General features: G+C 42.7%; 2 protein-coding genes and 1 long non-coding RNA gene across 4 annotated transcripts in view; 1 reads left to right on the top strand and 2 right to left on the bottom strand.

Annotated features, from left to right (window-relative positions):
- The window catches only part of RNF145 (ring finger protein 145), a 47,095-nt gene extending 46,743 nt beyond the window's left edge, over positions 1-352 (bottom strand). The window contains exon 1 of the mRNA XM_021410247.1: positions 222-352. The gene's annotated coding sequence lies outside the window, so the exon portion shown is untranslated. The remainder of the gene's footprint in view (positions 1-221) is intronic.
- UBLCP1 (ubiquitin like domain containing CTD phosphatase 1) lies at positions 381-13,328 on the top strand. 2 transcript variants are annotated; one of them, XM_021410249.1, is made up of 11 exons: positions 381-475; positions 2,903-3,096; positions 3,543-3,634; positions 3,995-4,080; positions 4,172-4,287; positions 5,354-5,452; positions 6,356-6,393; positions 8,843-8,941; positions 9,356-9,472; positions 10,832-10,959; positions 12,281-13,328. In XM_021410249.1, the coding sequence occupies exons 2-11, from the start codon at positions 2,943-2,945 to the stop codon at positions 12,306-12,308; spliced, it is 957 nt and encodes a 318-aa protein (XP_021265924.1). In that variant the 5' UTR covers positions 381-475; positions 2,903-2,942; the 3' UTR covers positions 12,309-13,328. The 2 variants fall into 2 exon arrangements, with proteins under 2 accessions (XP_021265924.1, XP_021265923.1); XM_021410248.1 differs by having other exon boundaries at positions 395-475; positions 2,906-3,096.
- Positions 5,459-21,641, bottom strand: LOC110405179. The gene is made up of 3 exons (XR_002442711.1): positions 21,621-21,641; positions 19,328-19,458; positions 5,459-6,011 (listed from the first exon to the last, which is right to left on the bottom strand). It is a non-coding gene; the product is annotated as an uncharacterized LOC110405179 (long non-coding RNA).

Raw genomic sequence — 24,330 nt, 5'->3', positions numbered from 1 at the left:
AATCTCCTATGAAGGTTACTAATGAAAAAGAGAAGCTGGTGGCAGCGAGCAGGGGGCTGCGGGCACTGCCAGGCCACTCGCTCCACGCCTCCCGTGGATTTTACCTCAAAAACAAAAACAAACAAACAAACAAACAAAAAATAATAAAATAACGAATTCCTGTCAGAACCGGAGAGCAGCCGCCACGAAGAACAGCAAAATGAACCCTCGCCCTCGTGTACCGGTCTGACACAGCCCGGCACCTCCCGGCACACGCAGCCCGTCGCGGAGCCCCGCCTGGAGCTGGCCCAGACCGGCCCGCCTCGGTGCAGGGACACGGCTCGATCCACACCGACAGAGCCGAGCCGGCACACCTCAGCCCCTGTGCGCCGCCGAGCGGGAACTAGCGCACATCCGGCACCCCTCCGCTTCCGGCGAGCTCCACTTCCGCTTCCGGTGCGGCGGATCGCGGGTCTGTGCCGGCTCCGTTGCCAGGGTGAGGGGCCGCATCGCGCTGCCGCGGGTGGGGCCGGGGGTTGCGGGGAACGCTGCTGCGGCCGTAGTCTCCGTGCGCGGTAGCACCGGGTATTCCCGCGCCAGTGGTGCGGGGACCGCGGGCGGCGCTTCGCGGTGAGCGCGTCTCTTCTGGCCCCGGAACGTCCGCGGGACTGCGGGGCCTGCAGCGGCGCGGGGCCTCCCCTCCTCCCGTGGCACGGCCGGCGCAGCTCGGACGGGACCGGACTCCGACCAGGGACCCGCGGCCATCCCTGAGCGCTCCGTCCCGGCTCCGTGCTGCAGCGTGGCACTCCCCTCCCGCGGGTTGGGTTTGTCATGACGACGTTTTACGTTGCCCAGTGAAATACCCACAAACGTAGAGGTGTGCTGGCTGTCTCCCAAATCTCCCAAGATGAGCGCTTTTTCTGCCCCAGTGCTCTTCCAGCTGTAAGCTCTTGGTGGCCTGCAGGGCTCTGACAATGTCATCCATCTGACAATGTAAGCAACTAGGAACAAACTTTGTTTCAGTACATTTCAGTTTCCCCTTCTATCCAGTCCAGTCCGTAGAAAATTTGAAAATCCCTATGACTTTCTCTTTGGTCCTCATCTGTTCATAGAATTGCAGAATGGCATGGGCCGGAAGGGACCTGAAAAATCGTCTAGTTCCAGCCCCCTGCCTTTAATCTGTTGTGCCTTTAAACGTTGATCCTGGTGTCCACACTCAGTTTCATCAGTGTTTTGCATTGAATAAAGATCTTTCTGCTTGGTGTTTCTGATAACCTTCATCCTGACAGAGCTGTACTTCTGCAAGGACTGGCAGTTGGCGAGTGCTCTGCTTCAGAGGGATCCTTTCAGTTTGACAGAAGCCTGAGAAGTTTCCTTACAGCTTTTACATTATGCATTTGCTCGCAGCATGACTTCAGGCATGTGGTACAGATGAGAAAGCAGGCCACAAACTCTTCTTTCTAAGCCTAGAAAACTTGCTCTGAGGTTTATGGACAGAGGTCATTTGTGATAATGAGCCAACACTGTTTGCTGATATGCAGCCTTAATCTCAGTTGGCTCTCTTAGTGCTTGTAAGACCCTGTTTCACAGAATAATACTAATTCATAGGATAATACCGTCCTCTATCCAATTTGAGGATATTTGGGAAAAAAAAAATTAAATTTTATTTAGTTTGCTTTCAGGGATCTTAGAATAGTGAGGAGGAATGGCTTTTAGTGTCCTCAGCAAGAAGGTTGCATCTGGTCCTCCATTTCTTATCTGGTTTGAGCTTGGCGGGTATGTCTGAATAATTTCTTGATTGTTCTTAACAAAGGATACTGTATAGATGGGAAATATTTTGGATGAGAGCAGGTAACTGCTGAGAATGATGTTTGAGAGGATGAGGAGTCAGACTTTTGGATTCTGACTTTTTTCAGAATTGTCAGACCTGGATTTCTTGGTACAGTGCATTTCTTGAAGGTGGACGCCCTCAGGTTTGGTTTGGTTTGGTTTCCATGGCTCTTCCCTCATTACTTTTTGGTCCGCAATCTTTTAAGGGCATTCTCACCATTAGTTGTACAGAGGCCTTCTCTGGATCTCTGACAGTTTGAAATGGCCTTTTCATACCTATTCCTTGATTCTCTGCTTCCAAACTTTGGCAGAAGAAAACATGTTTTTCCTTCCCTCAAAAGCTAAAAGTCTTGTTCCTGTCTTTAATGTGGGAATAAACTGTTGAATATAATTCACATAAATGATTTGGTGTAAATTAAAGGTAGTTGTAATTATGATTATTTTGTCAGCACTGCAATGAAAGTGCAGTTCTTACAGTGTAATTGTACTGTGTAGGTGTGTATTTTGGCTTTGTTTTCAAATTCCTGCTTTGATATTGCTACAGTGAGACGTGACCTGAGGTGTATTACTGCAGCTATTGCACAGATCTTAGTGAAAGTGAGTAGAGAAAGTGCTTCACATGAACTATGGGTTCAGAACTGCTTTTACATATTTTAGGTATTTCTTACTTGCTGTTTAGTAGCCACATATGTAATGAGTGGTTCAATTGTGAAATTGTTGCAAAGGATGTCTCTGAGATTTGAACTGACTTTTCTGATGCTGCAGTACTCTGCTTGGGTGCTGGCTGTGCTGTGAACAAGCTGTACCTGCACAGAGCACACAGCAAGTGAGCGTGCGCTAGAGCAAACAGTGAATGTGACATTGCTAAATACATCAAAGCCAAACTCAAAGCCGCAGCTTTAGTGCCGTTCTTTCTCCCTTAGTTTCAACATTTTATCAGCATTTATCATCTGTGCATGCAAAACAAACAGCTCTTTGATGTGCAGTACCATAAAAATGTAAAAACACTTAGACTATATGATTTGTCTTCTAAAAAAAGAAAACCAGTGCTCCTGTTTCTTGCTTACATGATCACTGCATTTTCTTCCTCCAGCAGATTTTTCAGGGAACAACACTGAACATATGCTTCAAGGATGTCTCTCTCTCTTATAATAAAATGGGGTGGACAGGAGTATACGATAACCTCGCTGTCAGAAGAGGACACAGTGTTGGATCTGAAGCAGTCTCTTAAAGGCCTTACTGGAGTGTTACCAGAGCGCCAAAAGTTACTTGGACTTAAAATGAAGGGTAACTATTTGTATTTATTATTAGTTTGGGATGCACTTGAGATAATTAAGGAGAAGTATCCTCTTAACTTAGTCAGGATGTGTGTATTAACAGAGCATGTACCTCCCAGATCTAGCTTTTGAATGAGCACACACAGAGAAATTTGATACATCACTATGTGTAGTTTATTACTGATAAACATATATGGTCATTTTTAATGGCCGATGTGCAGCAGATGTTCCTTAAACATTTTAAATGGTTGTTAGCCAGACAAGCAGCATGTCTGTGGATGGAGGATGACAATGCAGCTTGGAGTATTCTCCTGTTTTATGGGTAGCTTATGTCAATTAAGCATGAAATGTACTGACAGCTTTCTAAAATCTCTCTACTCAGTTTGAAAAGAAAAAGAAACAAAACAAACAAAAAAGAACAACAAAAAAGCAAACAGAACTCTTATTGCGTTATAGGGAAACCTGCGGATGATGATGTTAAGCTTGGAGCTCTCAAGTTAAAGCCAAATACTAAAATCATGATGATGGGCACTCGTGAAGAGAGTTTGGTAAATATTTTACTTGCTTATTAGCTTTAGAATAGGAAAAAAAATGATTCTATGTCTCCTCATTATGATTTTAAATCATTGAAAAATGAGTACTTCAGTAGATTTCTGGTATTTATGTAAACTTTTCTGTAGAACTCAGCATTAAAATCCTGTGTTGTTTAAAGTACAAACCTACTACTGTGATATTCTCACTGACTTCTGAAATCTTAACCATCAGTATATTTGAGTATTTTTTCTACTAGTGAAGTGAAAGCACTTTTGTTAATTATTTTTTTTTGTCTGTAATGTACAGTAACAGAGTCCGGATATGCACTGTTTTCTGTTAGTGGTCCTAGTTATCTTTCATTATTATTCCGCTAGGAAGATGTCCTCGGGCCACCTCCTGATAACGATGATGTCATCAATGACTTTGATATTGAAGAAGAAGTTGTGGAAGTTGAAAACAGGTTAGGAATTCTAGCTATTACAAACCAGCCCCGTTTTGGAATGCACAGTATGCGTTTTAATTAACTGTAACTTTTTGCACTCTTGTATTAGGGAAGAAAATCTACTAAAAATTTCTCGCAGAGTTAAAGAATACAAAGTGGAAATTCTGAATCCTCCCAGGGAAGGAAAAAAGCTGCTGGTGCTGGATGTTGATTACACACTATTTGGTGAGACTTCCTGCAATTTGTGGGTTTGGTTTAAGAGAACAATTTATTTGCCAGTTCATGTTTTTTCATGTTTGATTTACAAATATACTTCAGTAATTTTGGCTTGTGTTGCACTACGTAACTTCTGTTGTGTAATATTTTGAGGTCTTCTGCTGATATTTTAAAAAGCATTGGCATTTGTGAATGTTGCATGTTGTTGATTTTAGTGCAGCAACTAAACTACTTTCTCCAAGATGATGCAAAAAATAGTATAGCATTTTATCCAAAGAACTTGTCTCTTGAGCAGTTTGCATCTTGGACCTGATGGTGGCAGGACAAGATACTGTTGTAAAATAATGTTCTTTGTAATCTTTCTGTACCCTATTGATTCCGCTTTCGGGGTTGGCAGAACAGCTTCAGATTGAATTTCCAGATCATTAAACATGTACAAAACCACGTTTTACCTGAAAATTCTGACTGGTTTTCTGAGAAGCCACAATTTTCCTTCTGACTTCATTTTCTGGGATGTAGGTGTGTCATGGCAGTTTGACTATAAACACTACATACCAGCTTACCTTTTTTCCTTTTCTGTAATTTCTTTCTGCGTGACATTTCTTTACAATCTGAGATGAAAATTCATCCTATTACAATTTACAATTTTGTTTACTTGTCTCCTTCTAGCAGAATTTAACAGCACTTTTCTAATTGGAACAGGCAATGTTTGCATGTTTGAAATAAGCTTGGTATATGTTCACGAGATTAACTGGACTAGGTTTGCAAGAATCTCTGTTTAATATCTGGGCTGTTAGAAGTTTGTTAAGATGAATAAATGGATTAATTGGCCTGACTCTTTAAAGATATTCAGACCCACAGCAAAGCACTCAAATTCCTGTAAAGATCAACAGATAAATATCCCTTCTTCTTTGCACCTTTAAAGTAGGAGCGGTGCCTTACTGTAAGTTCTTTCATAATTTCAAAGTTCTCCAGTGCTTCTCATGTGAAACATTTCTAGTTCCTGGGTGGACAGGAAAGTCATACTTGACATCCTCAATTCTATAATAAATTTCTTCTCTCGTATTCTTCTTAGACCACAGATCTTGCGCTGAAACTGGGGTAGAACTGATGAGGCCATACCTTCATGAGTTCCTGACATCAGCATATGAGGATTATGACATTGTAATTTGGTGTAAGTTTCTGTACTCAGTGCTAAGACTTCTTTATAACCTATCATTTGGAGCAGAGACTCCAGCTGGGAGGTTTTCATATCACTTTTTAGTGTGAATCACAAGATGTAAAGCAGTACATGAATGTTCAGCTGTAATGTATTCACCAGGAATATTGCTGTTATGAATGGATCTAATAACAGTATAAAGCTCAATATCCGTTTACTGAATGCCACTTTGTACAAACAAAATAACAGCTCGAAATAACACAATTGTAAAATCAACATTCAAACACTGCTCAGTAGCTTAGCTCTACAAATAATTTCAGTCTAGACAGTAGCAATAAAAAACTGGAAATGGACCAAACTCTTATGTCTATAGGGGTGGCTGCTGTTTTGCTTTAGCACAATTTCACTTCCTGTCCAACAGCTGGAGCCAGCACAGGGTTTAAACTTGTTTTACAAAACTTAGCTTTCACAGTCTGAAATGATGTTTCCACATATTCTTAGGTCAATGGGCAATGTTGATGCTTTGTCCTTTCCAGGCCTTATGAATTCTTAGCATGGCTTCCAGGAGAAAATCCTGTAAAGACAACATGGTTCCACAAGCCAGATCTAGCCTCTTCTATGGCCCTGAAGAATGTGATCAGTAACAACTGATCTAGAAAATGTTTTTAAATACATGCAGGGCTTAATCTAGTTTTCATTTGAAAGTTAATCTTTTCCAAATTAAAATAAACTCCCGTGAAGGCAGACTGTCATTAAAGCAGTGAACCCTGAAAGCTGTGACAAGGATGGGTCTTTCTGAAATTAAAGTTTGTAAAACAAATTGATATGTAAAGAGTTTTTTGCTCTTTTTTTTTTTTTTAAAGAACTTGTCAATGACAACTTGATAAATAATTCTTTGGTTTATTCCTTTTGTTTCAGCTGCTACTAATATGAAGTGGATTGAAGCTAAAATGAAAGTAAGTTGTTCTGAAAAGGTGTAGTTTGTTTCTAATTTAGCTTACTGTTCATATAGTTGGGTTTATGTTCAGAATTACAGAGAGATTTAGTGACTGAAGAGACTGTATTAATCAAAACCCAAGTTTTCTAAATCTTCATAGTCACTTTAAAATACTTCTAACACAAAATTAGATAAAATCTAATTTTAGAACTCCACACAAACTGTCAAAGCAGTAGGTACTAAATTTAGCAGAACTAAGCACAAGTCAGTACTTGCTGAAACTTAGTCACATAGCCTTCACTGTTGCTTTCATCTTAGCTCTAATTATAGAGTTCTAATCTTAAGCATCACACAATTTTATAAGGGAGTGGACAGATGTGGCGTGCTGGAATAGGTTATCAAGAGAAAACTCTTTTCATATTCATCTTGTACCTCTTGCAGCTGTGTGATTTTGTTTCTTCCTCTGCTTTATTAAAACATCTGTAAGAGCTCTTCTTTCAATCCTGGTTTCTTCCGTACTTAAATTGGGCAACTAGCCAGTTCTGCACAGCTGACCTGGTGGTAAACATACTTACAGCCAGGCTTAGCTGTAAACCTAATGAGCTTACTAAGATGTGCTGTACGTTTGGTTGGTGGGTTGTTTATTGTTTATAAATCAAAACTAGTTTCACAAAAAAATTTAAACTTTATCTCACTTTTTTTTTTAATAGACATTTTTTCAGGTTGTAACATAGCAAAGATTTTTTACAAAAATATTTTCTACTTCAAAACAATGATTTGCAGTGATTATTTTAAGCAAAAATCCTTCAGAATGATCTCAAAAATGAGAACCTTCAATCAGAACTCTGAACTGGGATTAGCACAATTAAAATCAATATTGAGACTTGCAAGCACTGTACTTCTGTACCAGTATTCCATCTCTGTTTGTTTTATCTATGAAGCAAGTTTATTTTATCAATAAAAATACTGTAAGTACAGCTCTGTAGTGCAAAACTGTGACTTCAGTCTAGAATGGGTTTGTGGCTCAAATATTCTTGAAAAAGCTCGTGGTTGTTACCATGTGGTTAATTCCCTGGCTGTATCAAAACCATTGTAACAGACAGAGGTAAGTGTGATGAAATAAGTATAGAAAGCTAATCATTAACCATGCTGTGCTCCATATCTGTAATACACATACAAGCATCACATCTTGCATGTAGAATTTACGATTTAAGGGAAAAACTTCTGTTTTGCTGCAGAATCCATTGCAGCTCCAGGATTAAATCTGGCAGAAAACCATTGTTCTAAACTGGGCTGTTTACCCTGCACTGGTCAACTTTCCAGGCCTTTCATGTTAGTGATTCACAACCTTCCCATGCCTACTGCTGCGTCTCAGTTGAGATTCCTAACACTAGATCACAACCGTTTCCTCTTGTTAAACTGATTGCACCTCTACAAGTATCACTTTTTGTCTGGGAGCAATGATCCCAGCAATACTTGGCACTGAAGTGTTTATTTTAAACTACAAAGCAGAAACAGCATTAAAAAGAGGAGTGTCAGATAACGATGTTTAGTCTCTTATTCTCCATCTATTTATGCCCAGAATTCAGATGATGTAGAACAGCTGTTTCTCAATATGAGAGGACATTAACCCTGGTATTTAGCACTTTTCATTTGCAAGATTCACTTTTCCATGTAAAAGCAATCAGTTAAGTGTGGCTATATATCTGCAAGAGTACTGTTACAGTGGATATTTTCCTCCATGTTTTGTAGCTTTGCACATCATTGCTGTCACATACATCAGATATTAAGGCAGCAATGTCTATGTCACGTAGTAGATGTCAGTAGATTTTACTATTACTTTTCAATTTTGAAAAAGATTTAAAATGGAAATTATGCCCACTCACCTAGACTAAGGGTTTGGTTTTTTTTTCTAAAACAGAACATTTTACCTTTGTTTCAAGAGTGATCAAATCCTTCAAGTACAAACTTGAAAGATTTCTGATTAACATTCTAGGACATGTGTTGAGGAAGGGGTAACAATAAACTGCTGTTATGACTTCGGCTCTGAATGGTTACAGCTTACTGGAAAAAACAAAGAGCAGAACATACACAGTTGTTATTTTAGGTATAAATATTGAGACACATAGAACTTGTGAAAGACTGTACGTGAAGGTTTGGCCAAAAGCTCTCTGTGTTTCACCTCTTCTGCAAAGTTGTTTTAGTTTTTATGCTGACATCAGATGTTACATTTCTGTAGTAAACACTACAAAATTAAATTCCTTTCAGTCTTTTTTCCTCTTGGTAGAATAGCACACTCTTTTGATTCTCATTGGATAGAAAAATAAAAACAACGTACCCATTTTTAATACATCTCTGCTCATCCTCATCAGCTCACCTTTTGGCAGTGTATTGCAATCATGGTTCCAGCTGTACAGCAGTAAAGTCGTTATCATCCGAAGCTTTAATAAGTAATCTTTGTGATGCAGGAGCTTGGAGTGAGCACTAATGCAAACTACAAGATAACCTTCATGTTGGACAGTGCTGCCATGATAACAGTGCACACTCCTCGAAGAGGATTAATAGATGTAAGTACACTTTCTTCCTCATTATTTTCTACATTCAGATTGCATTTTATCATACTCCATTGAAATATCTAACAGTAAGGTTGTGCTGAAGTTTTCATGCAAGAAAACTAACGCTATCTGAAGCATAGTTGTTTTTTTCCTACAGAAATCCTCTGCTGTTTAATGCTTTAAGTAGTTCTTATGGATGACACTGCTTGAAATCAAATAATGACTGTTTTTTCGCAACGACTGTTGAGAAAATTTAATACCAATGAAGACTTGGCTTCAGTCTCTTCACATCTCTTATTAAAGCCCAGCTACATGATAATTTTTCAGTCCATTTGAGTTTGGACTTAAATTCCTACAGACTGATATTTTTGTCTACTGCCTATGATCTGATTTACCTGGGGTTCTTTTTATGCATTATTTTTGCAGGTGAAGCCTCTTGGTGTCATCTGGGGAAAATTTTCAGAATATTACAGCAAAAAAAATACTATTATGTTTGATGATATCGGCCGAAACTTCCTAATGAATCCACAGAATGGGCTCAAGGTAATGTGAACTGGAAATGTTATATATTACTATTTCTTTTGTATGGTTTAAGTAGTACTTTCTCATACTTTCTGGTGTATACTAAAGTAAGGCTATTCTTAACTAGCAAAGATGCATATTTTATTGGGTTTTTTTATTTAGATTGCTATTTGTTTGGACTAGCACTTCCCTAACTGTAGTTTTAAATAAGCATTGATTCCCTAAATGAGCTTTTAAGAGACTTCCAAACCACTGAAATTGTTATTTCTGCACACATTGTACCTGCAAACTATAATCAATGTGGACATTGTTGACAGGCAACATTAAAATGTGATGTTGAATCTTTAAGAATGGTTTTATTCAGAAAACAAATCAAATAACAAGCTGCTGCACTTCATGTTAGCACATCAACACGACAGCAAGCATTTTGTTCCCTGGTAGCAGTTGATACCTGGAGCCATTTTGACTGCAGAACAGCAAATATTTCATTTGATAAAATTGTCAACTAGTTCCTGCTCCAAAACTTCTAATCATCAGTGCTGCTCTGAATACAACTTACATTCTACAGTGCAACAATATGTACTAAAAGAATTTCTGCAAGTTTCTTTAAAAAAAAAATCAAAAACAGAAATCTAAGATTGTGTTTCTTTGAAAATATCCATGATTTGAGGAAGATGTCAATTGTGCCTGTCAAGATGGCATTAACTGGAACTGTACAAAACGATGAGAATCAGAAACATCAAGGATCATGCTGGGAGAGGATTAGCCAGAGAACTCCCTCTAGTTCAGATTTCAAAGATGTTTGTCAAAACGTTATTAACAGAGCTGCGTACAAGAACGTTGAATCACTAAAACAAGGCACAGGTATAATGGATTCCAAGCTTAAAGCAGTTGTCAGACAAGCTTTACTTCTGACATCTCTTGTCACAGAAGCTATGATTGTAGTCAGATGTGTTTTGTTGAAAAAAAGCATCTGGTTCCAGGGATGCCACACAATTCATAGCACAGCTGAAACCCCCTCATTTCTCTTGCAAAAATACCTATGAAATCATGTTAGAAAATGTGACAGGCCATTGCAGATCAATTTATCATTCTGTCTGACTGGGAGGGGAAGGCTCGAAGAAACACAAGATTGACAGAACAAATTTCTTCCTGGTGAGCACGCAAGACAAAAACCCTGAAATCCAGATTGCATCAACAAAAAGACAAATTGGAGGTGACCGCTAATGGAAAATTTTTTTCTTCCTCTTACCTAAAAGAAGTTAAAATTTGACATAGTACTGACAACATATTTTGACTAGATGGTAAACGTTATTAGAACCGTAAGCATTTTTCCCCACTTGGAGCAAATGATGATAACCATCTTTTTTTTTTAAATAGATAAGGCCTTTTATGAAAGCACATTTAAATCGGGACAAAGACAAGGAGCTTCTAAAGCTCACTCAATACCTCAAAGAAATAGCAAAATTAGATGACTTTTTGGAGCTGAATCATAAACATTGGGAAAGGTAAGAACAAAGTCAAAAATCTTTCTTCTTTCTGTTCCTAACCCCGCTGTGTTTTGCTTAAGGTCATCTATAGAAGGACCAGGAGCAGCTGAGCTGGTGAACTTTGACATCACTTAAAGCTACAAATGTCATTTAGTTTGAGTAGGATTTTAAAAAGGCTGTAGCATTTAGGCTGCCCCGCTAGGAAGCTCGGGTTTTTGACAGAATTTTCTTTTCTTACTTTTCTTTTTCCTACTACTTCAGAGTTCAGGATCACTGAAGCAGTCATGCTTCCTAAAGGGAAAAAAAATTCTGAAGAAACCTGATCCTTGTAAATTTCCCTTTTTCCATGCCTACAAAGTTAGGCTGTCAGTTCAGATCTCATGTCCTTTGCTGCAAGGCAGCTCTTCTGGAGGTTACTTCTGAGGATGGGGTTGCTAGGGTGGCTCTCTGGCACTATCCAAGTGTGAGGTACTACTGTATTCACCAGCACTGAAACATAAGTCTTAGGAATCTGAGTTCTCCAAATGCTTAAAGCATCAGTTACTATCCTAATTCTTGCTATAGAATGACCAGCTGAAGTATTTAGGTAAAAATTATGTTTGATTTTATGCATTAGCCTGAATCTTTAATACATGTAAAAGAAGAGTGTGTGTGATATGCTATTGGAAAAACACTCATTTGGTGCTTAAAAGAACAGCCTTACAAACTTGATGTTGTTTTAATTTTTGTTTCTGATTAGATCAGAAAGTCAAATGCTAGATTTTAAAAGCCCTGGAATTCACTGGATGTTTCATGGGGTCATTTAAATTGCTTAGATATTTTAAGGTATTTGCAAAGTCTTCAATGGACTGCATAGCTGGATTGTTCCATCTGTGCTGGTAAGAGAGCTATGAGATCAGGCAACTGGCATTTTCAGAGCAGCTCCTTTCAAAAATTTGAGTTAATGGGGAACTGTTCTTCTCAGGTTTTATTGGATGACTGCTCTTTAAAGTCTTGAATTCATTTGAAGGAGTCCCATGTCTAATGTGTCTATCTCAGGGGTTATAATAACTACTTTTCAACTGATATAATTTTCAGCCTTATAGAATTTAACATATTTCAATTTCCTTCCCCTCTTTTGTTTAAAACCTTATACAGTTTAATGCAAAACGTTGAGTCATTCCAAGATAACCCATCATGGAATTGAAAGAATGTGAAATCAGATAAAATCATATGTAGTATTGATCGCAATCTAATTTTGGTTATTAATAATAAGATTTTTAGTGAGAAAAAGTAGATTAATTACTTGTGCATATAAAAGATGGATATATTTGTGTGAAACTATTTTTGCTTCTTTCAGGTATCTTTCAAAGAAACAAGGACAATAACAGCAACAAAATTGTTTAGCACTGAATCAAAGGGAACTTAACTCAGATCATTGGACTTTTCCTTGCTTATACGCTAGAGTATAATAGTGCTGGACACTGGATACAATGCCAGAATGACTGCTACACTTGGTCTTCCAGTTGGATGGTTGTGGGTTATTTTTAGTTGTTGTTTTGTTTCATGGTTTTCTCCTAAAGATCACAGCAATAAGCTCAAAGTGGGAGAAACAAGTCAGTTACTTTTTCTTACGTTCAGTTCTACAGTGTTACTTCAAATATTTTCCTCTCCTTTTCTGCCGAAGTACAACCATAACCATTAAAGACCAAAACCATTCTGAAACTAGAAAAAAAAATAGACCAAAAAAGTTGAGTAAGGAGCCAATTTTGACAGTGTATGAATTGTATAAGCCCTCTATTCCCTTCATCTTTAGAAACAGTCTCCCTCACCCAGTCTAGTATTTAAATCTATAAATTACAAGTTGTCTAAGTTTGGTATGTATTAGTATGTCAGTGTTTCTCTGTGCAAGACAGTAAGATGGGAAGGCACCACCTCTGTGGCCAGTTTATCCCAATGTGTGAACTTGTTCTATAAAGCAGTGTTTACTGGAAAACAGAAGACTGAAATTTGAGGGAGATAATCCCACTCCTTTCTGGTAACTGAAAAGCAGTCTGCCTGAAAAATTCTCGTATGTCAGATAAAGGGTTTAGAGCTCAGATGGGAAAGTCACATTCCTAACAAAGCATGAACAAAACCCTTGTTCTCTTCTAGCTAAATCTTGTCAAAGTGCAAACACTGTGTTTAAATACAATATCCAGCCATACTGTTCTTAAAAATATCATTTCCTTGCGCTGCTTCTGCCTGCACTATAGAGGTGTGATGTGACTGCTCTTTGGCATTACCAACACTTGTGCATTATGCAGTTCATGTATTTGAAAGAAGACTGACCCTTTCAAATAAAAATGGTATATATTGTTCTTAAGGAACTATAGCAGTTGTGTAAATAATAAATACCTTTTTCATAATTGTGCGTCCTGGGCTGTCTTACGTATTTGTTTTGCATAACAGAGAATCTATTGATAATCTTCATTGTGAGAGTTTTGTGGTGTTCTTCAGAATCCAGAGACACAGATTTTGTATCAGCTGTTAAATAAGAGACCAGTATGTGCCGCTGCAGATTAGAGCACTGGTATTGAATGGCGAAGTGCGTAGCTGCATGGGAAAGGAGCCTTGACAGCAAATGTCAGAATGTCAGGACAGCAGACACAAATGAGCTGTTAAGATGAGCGTGTTAGGCTCCAGCTCAATGACCTGTCAGAAAATATACAGTTTCTTATCTGCTGCTCTTTGTGGTTTAGTGCCAACTCAAGCTGTGTTTTAAACTAGCAAACCTGAAACCTGATGCATAAAAATCTTTTTCGGCAAGTATGGAAGGTGCATTTCTGAAGTTTTGTCTCCTAGAGCTGATTTCTGAACTGGAAGGCTGACTCACTGATGTATGTAGGTCACTCCGAAAGTAATGCCTCCTATTTAGTTCCATAGAAACTACAGCAGATAAAGAGAGCACAATAACACTATTTGATGGAGCAAATTCTCATCTACAGAACCACTAGCTGTGTATTTTCACCAGCAGTGAACCAGAACCTGCATACTGTACTCAAAATCTGCACCAGCAGAGGTGACCCACTGTTTCACAGCTGCTACAACAACATTGTCAGTCAGAGTTTATGGTTTGCCCGCATTCCAGGAAATCCAGAAGGATCACTGCTTTCCTATCCCAAAACACAGTGCAGGTCACTTTACCTGCTGAAGGCTGCATTTTTAACCTCTTATTCGATGAAAAATTCATATGTCGCCTGTCCAAGGATTGCCATTTTGTCTCTGGCTTGTAGTGGTGACACAACATCTTGTCTCTGGTCATGATGTGATCCAGGAAACTCAGCCTTGTATCGGTTCAATAGGTCCTGACAAACTTGCATGCACTGCTCTTCCTGTTTCTGTGTATTTGTGGGACCCACCTAGAGCAAACTTTGCAATATTCCAATGTTGCCAGCATCATTTCTAACACACTGAAGCCTATATTCAGCTCCGTAAATGGTTCTGTGGTCATAACCCACCAATTTGCACAGACAACCTGATTGAGATGCTCTTCATTTCATGGTGTGATAGCTGTGCATGGCCATCTGGAACGTGGCTTGTCTTTCACATCCCTGTTGCCACTGCTGAAACGCACCGCCCAACACCTCACTGTGCTGCGTCCACCATTTGGTCTCCATAAACATTCAGCAAGCGTCAATGAATGTCAGTGGGTGCCGTTTTTTCCCCGCACAGAGGAATCCAGTGACACACCTTTGCTTCTTACGCACTTCCATGTCAGACACCATTGTGTCAGACTGCCCCTCTGCTGCCATCTGTCACACAGCAACAACACAAAATCATAGAATTGCTCAGGTTGGAAAGGACCTTCAAGATCATCAAGTCCAACTGCAACCTAACCATACTGCTCTAACAACCCACCACTAAATCATGTCCCCAAGCACCACATCCAAACAGTTTTTAAACACATTCAGGGATGGTGACTCAACCACCTCCCTGGAGAGCCTGTTCCAGTGCTTAACAACCCTTTCTGTAAAGAAGTTTTTTCTGATATCCAACCTAAACCTCCCCTGGTGCAACTTGAGGACATTCCCCCTTGTCCTGTCACCTGTCACCAGTGAGAAGAGACCAGCCCCACTCTCACTGCAATCACCTTTCAGGTATTTGAAGAGAGCAATGAGGGAAGATTCAAACTCTACTGCCATACCACCAACATCCACCTTTCACCCTGTGGGCCAACGCAGTAAAATAGAAGGCATTACTTTCGGAGCAGCCATTGTACTTGGAGTGTAAACATACTTTCTGAGGTTTGAACTGCAAACTTTTATGGGACTGATATACAAACTACAATAATAAATTTAATTTAAAGAATGTCAAGGCCTTGTGCTTTAATCACCTCTAGAACATGCTGTGCCAGACAGGTGGAGAAGACGGAACCAAGAGAATGTGTTTAAACACGCACTCATACCTTCTTGTTCAAAGATGGTTTACAAACAGACGTTGTATAGTGAAGAAGTGGTCCTCCTTTCTTTTGCTTTGTACGTGGAAGTTGAAAAAAGAATCTCAGTTTTGAGTAACACTAGGATTTCATCCCAGACTTTTGAAGTGCTTGGTAATCTGAAACAGATGTGCACTCCCCTTTCCACATATCTTACAAGGCAATCTGGAATACATGAGAATAGTCCACATATGATGGCAACTCATGATCGTTACTGACAAGTCATTATGTTTTTTATGACTGGTATTGTTTCCTCTATCATATTTTGTGTTTGAAGATTGGTCCTGCAATTCAAATGGTTTTGAATAGAAGCCTGTGTGCCTCACTGGCTCTCTCTTGAAAATGCTGCAGTTTTCCTTGGTTGGGTGATCGAGATATATGAAATTATAAAGCTGTGCCCAAGTCAGATGCTAAAGTGACGTTCACCAAATCCCACAAGCGCAGAGCAAGGGCTTACTCATGTGAATTGAAGCGGCTTAAAGCCATTGTAAGAGTGGCAGGTAGTGATCCCCTGCAACTTGTTGCCAATGGCTGGAGTTGAGGCAGGTGCTATCAACAAGTTCAGAAAGGAATTCAGCTCTCACGTTTGCATGACCTCACTTACGTTATAGAGCATCATCTGGTTTTGTGCCAAATCACCAACACTTAAAATAGCTGCTAAGGAAAATGAATACTTTTCTAATTAGCCCCCAGGTAAGGCTGTCATTGCCTATGGGGTCAGAGGAAAACAGCCGAGCTGTTATTGCTTCTCTATTTTGATAGAGAAGGCAGTTTGACCTACTTGTCTTTCCAAAGCATGGATGAACCTTGGGAGTAGCTATCAGTGCCCTGCACCCCCTCAATGCTCAGTTCCCTTTTAGATTATACTGGGGTCTCTGAGAAGTACTTGATCAACTGTTTTCACAATCTGTTAAACAAAATAGGATTAAAATAATCAAAGAGGGGAAGAATGCGGGTTAATGATACAGTTCTATTCACTGTTCTGTGAAGCTCTGGAGAAGCAATAAATAGACCAGTCAGAAGGATTCCAAATATTTGTGTGTCAGACTGTACCGGACTCCCAGTACATGTCAAGTATTTTGTATGGTGTTCTGTCTGATTATTCATACCAAAAGAGACAGTCCATTTGGAAATGAAGTTATTTCTGTAAGCTCTGGATATCTGACAACTCTAATACCTCACGGTGGCGTGAATGCTCATCACCGGAGGTACACAGTGACAGCTGAAGCCAAGAACTGAACTGCAAATTCAGCTCCACAGATCCTGCTGCATGACTGTGAAATTTACAGCTAGTTGCCAATTTTTATTCCTGACTTGACATGTGACTGACAGCAAATGGATGCCAAAAGGTTTAAGACTATTTTCCACTCTGTCTATTTGGGATGTATTTAAGACTGATGTGAGAAGCATCGAATACTTCCTCCCTTCCAGTAAGATGAAGCCCAGGCAAAAATGGTTTCAGAGGGCAAAGAGAAGCACTCTTGATTCATTAAAGCTATTTAAAACCAGAAGCTCTGGATGAAGAAGTGCAAGAGGATGGAATCCTCCAACATTTCAATACTGACATTGCAGCAGTCATGTTGGGCGCTACCCAGAATGAGTGTGGGTGACCACTGCACCCAGATGAAGAGGCTGATGGATTGATGGAGAAAGATTTGGGTGGAAAAGGTGATGCTGAGGAAGAAAATACAGGACTAGAAGAGAAAAATAGTCATCTCTCCTGTAGAAGACACGTTACATCTGTCAAACACTATGAGTTTCTTACATGGGTTGTATTTAGTGGTATCTTGTGACAAACAGAAGTCGCAGAGCACTAGACTGCTATCCACACTTTAAAAGGGCCGTTTACTAATCAAGACATTAAGTTTTAAGTATAAGCTAACCTAGATGCCTCGATGGCTGGAAGAATTGCCTCACAGCCAGAGAGGAGCTATTCCAGTTTGGTTTGGGTTTTGTAGAGAATGGTGAGAAATGGCCACTGTGGCTTACAGCACTGTTTGACGCCTCAAATCCAGACCACACTGTCTACTTCAGACCCTCATTTCCCACAGCCCAACTGTATTGTCCACTCCAGATCCCCTCCACCACGATCCCCAATGGCCTTTGAGATCCCTGATGCACAGAAGGGGCCTCAGTCTCACTATCCACACATCAGACCTTTTCCAATAGCGTTCTGCAACAGAGGATTTCAAACTATTTATACACTGATGAGCTTTCTCATACATCCTTAGACTTCATTACTTATGCTTATTTATGAAATGTGCACATCTCTGGAGATTCTTCGATGCTTTTGCTACTGTGAGCGCTCAGATGTTCATTTAGCTCTCAGAGGTCTGCACAGGGCTCAGCACGTTTCCCTGCCACACACAGACATGCACAGTGCCATGCCATTAATTCCCACATCTCTCCTGGTGAACAGTTCCTCCACCAATCCATTTGCTGTTGGGAAATAACGGCCATAATTCAAAGGCAGCTTGTTCTCAAATTGCAGAACACTTTCAGCACTACGGGCGGAGTGGTGGGCACAGCACAGAAAAGTGCATCGTTAACACTTGATTGAAAGTTATTTTTTTCCTGTCATCTGTCTGGCTGGAATTGCACACCCACTCTGCTCACAGAGCACTTTTTTTTTTTTTAAGGTATTTGTGTATTTAGATAAAAAAAAAAAAGAGCAGCTCTCTCATTGCGATCAAGTCTGGGGTCCCCTCACTTCTTACAGCTGCTTCACGTGGCTGTGTGTTTGTGTATCATTGGCACAGTAGACTCCGAATGCTCTGCAGGAGGCAGTGTTGTGGCACTGTCAGAGTGCTTTGATTTACGCTGTACATCACTGATGTGTTGCAAGCTCCCTTGGCAAGCATCTAAGTCTGCTCCTTAGGTGTTTTGCTCTTGGTTGGGTCATACTGGAAAGACAAGCAGTAGCACAGGAAGCACGTATTTAACAAATAGTAACAAAACGGATGCTTCCTAGGGAAAACTGAGCTGGCTCTAGTATTGCATTTTGCAAGGCTTACTAACTCCTTACCTCGCCCTCTATATTCAGTCCATGTTTCACTACGTATCTGGGTAGGCAACATTTGCGAGCAGCACGCACTGCAGGCGCCAGCTCCGTGGGCAGGCACGAGCAGAATCTCAAGCACATGCCCCACATGCAGCTGATACCAGTGGGACTCCTGGGTCCCTCTACTGTCCTAGTGATGGATATTGCTTGAATTGGGACCAAAACCAGCAATTTTCAAAAAAGTATAATGGATTGGAGATGAAAATGAGACAGCAGCAGCATTCTTTTAAAAACCGATTTGTCCCTTGCAGAAGTGTCTAGACAGAACGGCTGCATAGAAATGCCTTTTTCTACAGCAAACAGTAAGAACAAGAGAACCTGTATCTAATTCTGAGCTTCTGATAAAAGCGGGTTTGTCACTCGATCTGAACAGTACTAGTGAACAATAAATGCGCTGGGACAAACACATTCAGAGCCACTAAACCACTTCATTTGAATTGCAGCTGGAAGAAAACAGGCAAACAACTGAAAATCCTGACTTCCTTAAACAGAATCAAAATACTTCATTTTCTAAGTGCATTCTCGCTTTCAAATAGTCTTACATTTTAAGAATTCAAGTAACCTTAAGTGATTTTTTTCCCTTAATCTGACATGATTGGTTTGTTCACTGAAAAATACCTAACACCTTCCTGAAGAAATGTCTTACTTTAGACAAGATGAGAAGTGACCAGGTTTAGATAGGTTTAGTTCCACCACCAATGAACTACAGCGCATGGGTTTATGGAATGGAATTCACACAGCATCTGCACAATGCTCCTGCAACCAATCAATCTGAACTCATCAATTATTACACTGACAACAGCGATCTGACAACACGAAGATGACTGCAGTTTCCAGATGCTCTAAGATACCCACCCAGATCAACTTACATTGTTGATGAAGAGCCACTCATTACTCTCAGAGGTGTGGGAAGAAGAGCTGAGTGCCAATGCTGGGAGCACTAGGGCTCAGTGCCAGTCCTGGAGAATCTGCACGGTGTCGGGATCCCAACTGCACAGCTCTGGGGTCAGAGAAGAGCAGAGTCAGGAGAGCTGCCCGGCCTCACCCTGCAGCTCGCCCAGCATGGTGCTGGTGGAGCTCACAGCAGCCACTGAGATGAGAGCAGCAAAATGATCTTGGGAGATTAACACGTAAAATCCCCTAAAGAACGTATAGGCAACATGAATAATTACAGATCCACAGAGCATGACCCAGTCAAGTCCAGGGCATGCTTCCAGAACCCGTGGAAAAAAAAGTCAGTGGCACCTTGAAGAAAACTCCAATCATGCCAGAGCAGCACCAAGTTAGACTATTCAGGCAGCAAGCAGGGCAAGTGGAGGGCTAAGGGCTGAGTTCCCAGCAGCAGCTGATCTCTCACAAGGATCACTTGATCAATGCTTTAACGAGGGTTGGGCAGAAGCTGTGGGCCAGGCATGGGATGAGCGCTGTAACCACGCAGCTGAAGCCCTGGCAGCTCTGGAGGAGCCGAGCCCTTGGAGACAGGAACGAGGGCCTGAACAAGATCATAGCATGGAATGAACATGAACAATATTCATAGAACAGAACACCCTGAGTTGGAAGGGACCCACAAGGATCAATGAGCCCAGCACCTGTCCCCACATAGGATCACTCAAAATCCAAACCCTGTGTCTGAGGGCACTGTCCAAACACTCCTTGATCTCCCGCAGCTTGGGGCCATGCCCGCTGCCCTGGGCAGCCCATTCCATGCTCACCGCCCTCTGGTGCAGAACCTTTCTCCCACCCCCCACCTTCCCCTCCCCTGGCACAGCTTCATTTAGTCCTCTGGAAGAGCCTGAGAGCTCCTGATGAATTTTATCACGGGACAAGACTTATTTCACACCAGGTGGCACAGCTTGCGCTCCAGGAGCGTCCCGGAGCCGCGCAGCGCCGCTCGGTCTGCGGCAGCACCCAGCGCCCAGCGCCGGTACTGCACGGCCTCTCCGCCACGGGAATTAGCACCAGCCCCTCGCCAGGCCCGGCGGAGATGCCACCGAGCCCCGAGTGATGCTGGGGCAGCCACCGACCACGAGGACAGCGAAGGAGCCACCAAGCAAAGAGCGCCTACCGAAGCAGAGCCGCGGGCCGAGCAGCGCTCTGCTGGGGCAGCTCAGCGCCGTGCCGCTCTGCACCGAGCTGCTTAACCCGCGGCAAGAGCGGCTGGGCTGCCCGCTCCCGCAGGCTGTCCCGAAAAGCACCGCCGAGGGGCAGCAGCGGCCCCGGGGCCTCCTGGCCCGCAGCCGGCGGTCAGCAGGGGGAGCCCCATAGCCGGGAACGAGCGGAGTCGCGTTTACACCGCCGCAGGATGCGCCCCGGGCAGCGCAGTCCGCACGGGAAAGCTTTCCAAGTCCCTTCCAGCTCCTGCTTGAGAGGTTATCGCCTACAGTTTGGAGCACCTGCTTGCATGAGGATTAGGGTACGTCTAGAGAAGGAGGATGACAAAAGTCCCTGTATTTGCAGGGCAGAGCAGAGCTGATGTTTTTATCTCAGATTACTCCTTGGGAAGAAAGCCAGTACTGTTGCAGCCAGCACGTCCCGCAGCACCAGCATCCCTGGTCACTCCCAGTTAATGGAGCAATTTTAGCTCAGAAGCACCACATTATGCGGCACCCACATTTCCCACCTTACCCCACGCGCTGGGCACAAGGCCCAGCCCTGCTGCAGGCACTAATGCTGCTCCTTAGGGCCAGCCCCAGGTTGCTCAGGGCAGCACCCCAGGCCCAGCAGAAGCTCAGCTGCGACCTCATCTTTCAGGTCTGGATTGAGGCTCTATCCCTGCTCCCTCCAGAAACCCCTGGAGCTGACCTTATTGAAGCTCTGGTCCCCTCACGCTCCACAGGTTCTGAGTACCTCAAAGATAAAGAGGCACCTCAAAGCACTCTATCACTGAAGCTATAAAGCAAGTACTTCTTTAAGTGACACCTGCCTTTCTAAGGGCACACATCGTATATCTCCCCTGTTCTCCCTTCATGTGTTCTGGTAATACGTACACATCATTGTAAGCCTGCTCCAGCATTTTTTGGGGGCAACGTTATAGGACACTAACACCAGCCACAATTAGTGCAGCTACTCCTATGAGACGCTCCTACACCACACTACTTATTCTGGGGAGAGGAAAACACCAAAAACTTCTTCCGCTCCCATTCCAAAACACAACTCCCTTACCTTCTCCTTGCTCTGGAGTCCATTAAAAAAAAAAAAAAAAAAAAACAAGCCCAACACTACCCCCTGGGCCCCTATTTAACTCCACCACCAATGGTGGGGTGGAGGAATCTATTGGCTGATTCACAGCATCTGGGAGCTCTCTCATCCCAAAGCTCAGCTGCTCTCTAATCCTTAAAGGACCCAACACGCACAGGCACCTGTCTGCTGTTCCCTGCAAATGTCACTTTTTATATCCTTTCAGTGCCTTGCAATAGAGTTCTCCCACCTGTCTCCTGAGCAAACATTTCCCTTGGCCCCATAGCTCTGCCTTACCTCCCACATCCAGTGATAGAGAGATAATGCAAAATGGGAGTTGAGGGCTGGAGCACTTGCTGAGGGAGGTGGGCTGAGTGGTGAGATGGACACTTCAGGGGGATGCCATGGCCCTGCAAGGGGGTTCCCGAGCAGACAGAGCTGGGCTCCCCAATGGTGCATGGCTGGGAGACGAGGTAGTTGAAAGGAAAGAGGTTCCAAATGGAGACAAGGCAAAATGTCTTCACCATGATGACAGTCAAACTCTGGAACAGACAGCCCAGGGAGACTGTGTGTTTTCCATCCTTGGATGTTTTCAAGTCTGGATGGGACAAAGCCCTGAGCAATCTGCCTGGACGTCAGCAGATACTCTTCCACAGAACTTCCCAAAATCCCTTCCTATCTGTCCCAATCCCCTGGGAAACGGATCAACAACTGAGTGCTGAGCTCCCTGCCCAGCTGGGTGGTAGGAACTCTGCAGCAGGCACCACCACCCCACATCGTCCCGCAGTGACTCGAAAAGCCTTATCAAGCACTGTGAATGTCAAGGGAAGAAGTAGGACAAAGGATTCCAATGAGTTGTGACAGGGACACGGGGCTGTGCTGGGGAGGAGGCACTGGTGCACAGCAGTTAAATGGGCCAGGAGTCAGGGCACACCATGGTGTCAGCCGCATCACCAGCAGAGCAGAGCTTGTGATGGAGATGTGGAGATGCTCCTTCCCCTTCGTCAGGGTGCTCAGCTGTGAGCAGTGGCTTTTGTTCAGTAGAGCAGCCATGCATGGATGTAATTCTTCCCTTATTTCTCTGGAGAGGGGCTGTGTCAGGTGCAGGAGCAGCCACAATGATGCTGGGCAGCTCCCACCCAGCCTTGGCCCTTGGTCCAAGGAACTCCCTCCCCAGGGAGAGGAAGAGCTGCAGAGATGCTGTTATCTAATAGAGGAGAAATCTCGAGTGTTTCGTGACTCACTCATCTTTCAAAGCTGTCAAAAAAAAAAAAAAAAAAAAAGAAAAAACACCAAGAAATAGATTAAAAAAAATCCCACAGCTTAAAATGTGGAGGAAGGAAATTAAAGGAAAAATACCAGCTGAACGCTTGGTTTCTGGTTCAGTATGTGCCCAGGACTGCAGCTGGACACAGCCGTGAGCTCAGCCCAGATAGTTACACGCACTTCCCAAGGAGTGTCCTCCATCCAGGCCAGGGCTGTCTCACGGTTCCTGTCTTCAGAGGGTTACAGCCAAGTGACCCCTACCACCCTGGGCTGGGAGCTGGGAGCAGCCATGGGGGCACTCACACCACTCTCCCTGTGACCAAAGGCCCTGTGAGGGCTCTCCCCTGCCTGGGCATGTTGCTCCAAAATGCAAGGCTGTGCCATTCACAAGAGCTTCCTGGTATCATTGTGCTTTTATACTTCCAGATGCAATTGCATTCCGTGACTGCAGTTATGAGTCGTTGGGTGATTGCTGAGATCTGCTTTGCATGTATGTAACATCATCTGCATTGCACAACACCATGGATCCCCATGTGCCAAGTCCTTGACTGAGCTCATCTTCTGCAGTGCCTGCTCCTGCTCCAGGCGCTTGTAGGTTTGTTAAGGGGAACAGTTGCTGGAGGATAGCAAAATGGCCAAGACAACCAGCCAGCACCTGGGGCACTGGGAGGTTTTCATGGCTAAGCCCAGTTGGGGCCAAGGAGAGCTCTGGTTACTGTCTATGCTGAGACCACCAGTGGAGGCAAGGAGGGGCAGAGCCACCCTTCTCGAGCTTGCCACAGTCGTGCTGGGGATGGTGGTTGCGTCTGGAGGGGTACAGAGGAAGTTCTATTTGTTGTTTGCACCGAAAGAGCAAAATACAGGCTGATTATAAAACAGAGAAGTCTCGATGCTTCTGTTCTCTTGTGATCTGTCCTTGTTATTTCAGCCTCCAGATTGAAAAGGATTAGGCATGGGGATATGCTGTGAGGCTTCTGGAGTCACCGAGAGCCATCTCAGGCATCAAAACGCCCCATATCCCCTCTCTCATTAAAATGTCTCTTTCCGCCTGAAAAACTGTATTGAGATACAGTGCTACTCCAGAGCCACAACTTGGCTCACAGGGTAACTCCAGTAGCAAAGGGTATGCAGGGCTCATCCTGCTCCAGGCAGTAAGGAGGATGAGAAAGGTCCTCCCACAACCCAGTGGGGTCCTTTGTGACAAGCTGTCCTTATGTAGGAGGTGCTTTCTCCTCCTCTCAATCTTATCCATGTTCTAGATGTCTTGCTGTTGTGTTTACTAAAGAAACATCTGAATTTGGAACGAAGCAAATGCTCTCCCTGGCTACAAAATATAATGTCCCAATCCACTTCAAAGCCTGCACTGTGGCACCACAGGCAAACACTCAACTCTGTCCAAACATCATTGAGGAGTTGAGATGCTCAGCGT

This window comes from Numida meleagris, chromosome 12 (assembly GCF_002078875.1).
Source record: "Numida meleagris isolate 19003 breed g44 Domestic line chromosome 12, NumMel1.0, whole genome shotgun sequence".
NCBI lineage: Eukaryota > Metazoa > Chordata > Aves > Galliformes > Numididae > Numida > Numida meleagris.
This window is presented reverse-complemented; position numbering and strand designations above follow the sequence as displayed.

What these genes read in the sequence shown, in the direction of transcription:
- UBLCP1 (XM_021410249.1), top strand. Translation starts at nt 2,943, where the DNA reads ATGTCTCTCTCTCTTATAATAAAATGGGGTGGACAGGAGTATACGATA. An exon ending in TGTTGATTACACACTATTTG is followed by an intron (nt 4,288 to 5,353) that starts GTGAGACTTCCT and finishes TATTCTTCTTAG; the next exon opens with ACCACAGATCTTGCGCTGAA. An exon ending in GGATTGAAGCTAAAATGAAA is followed by an intron (nt 6,394 to 8,842) that starts GTAAGTTGTTCT and finishes TTTGTGATGCAG; the next exon opens with GAGCTTGGAGTGAGCACTAA.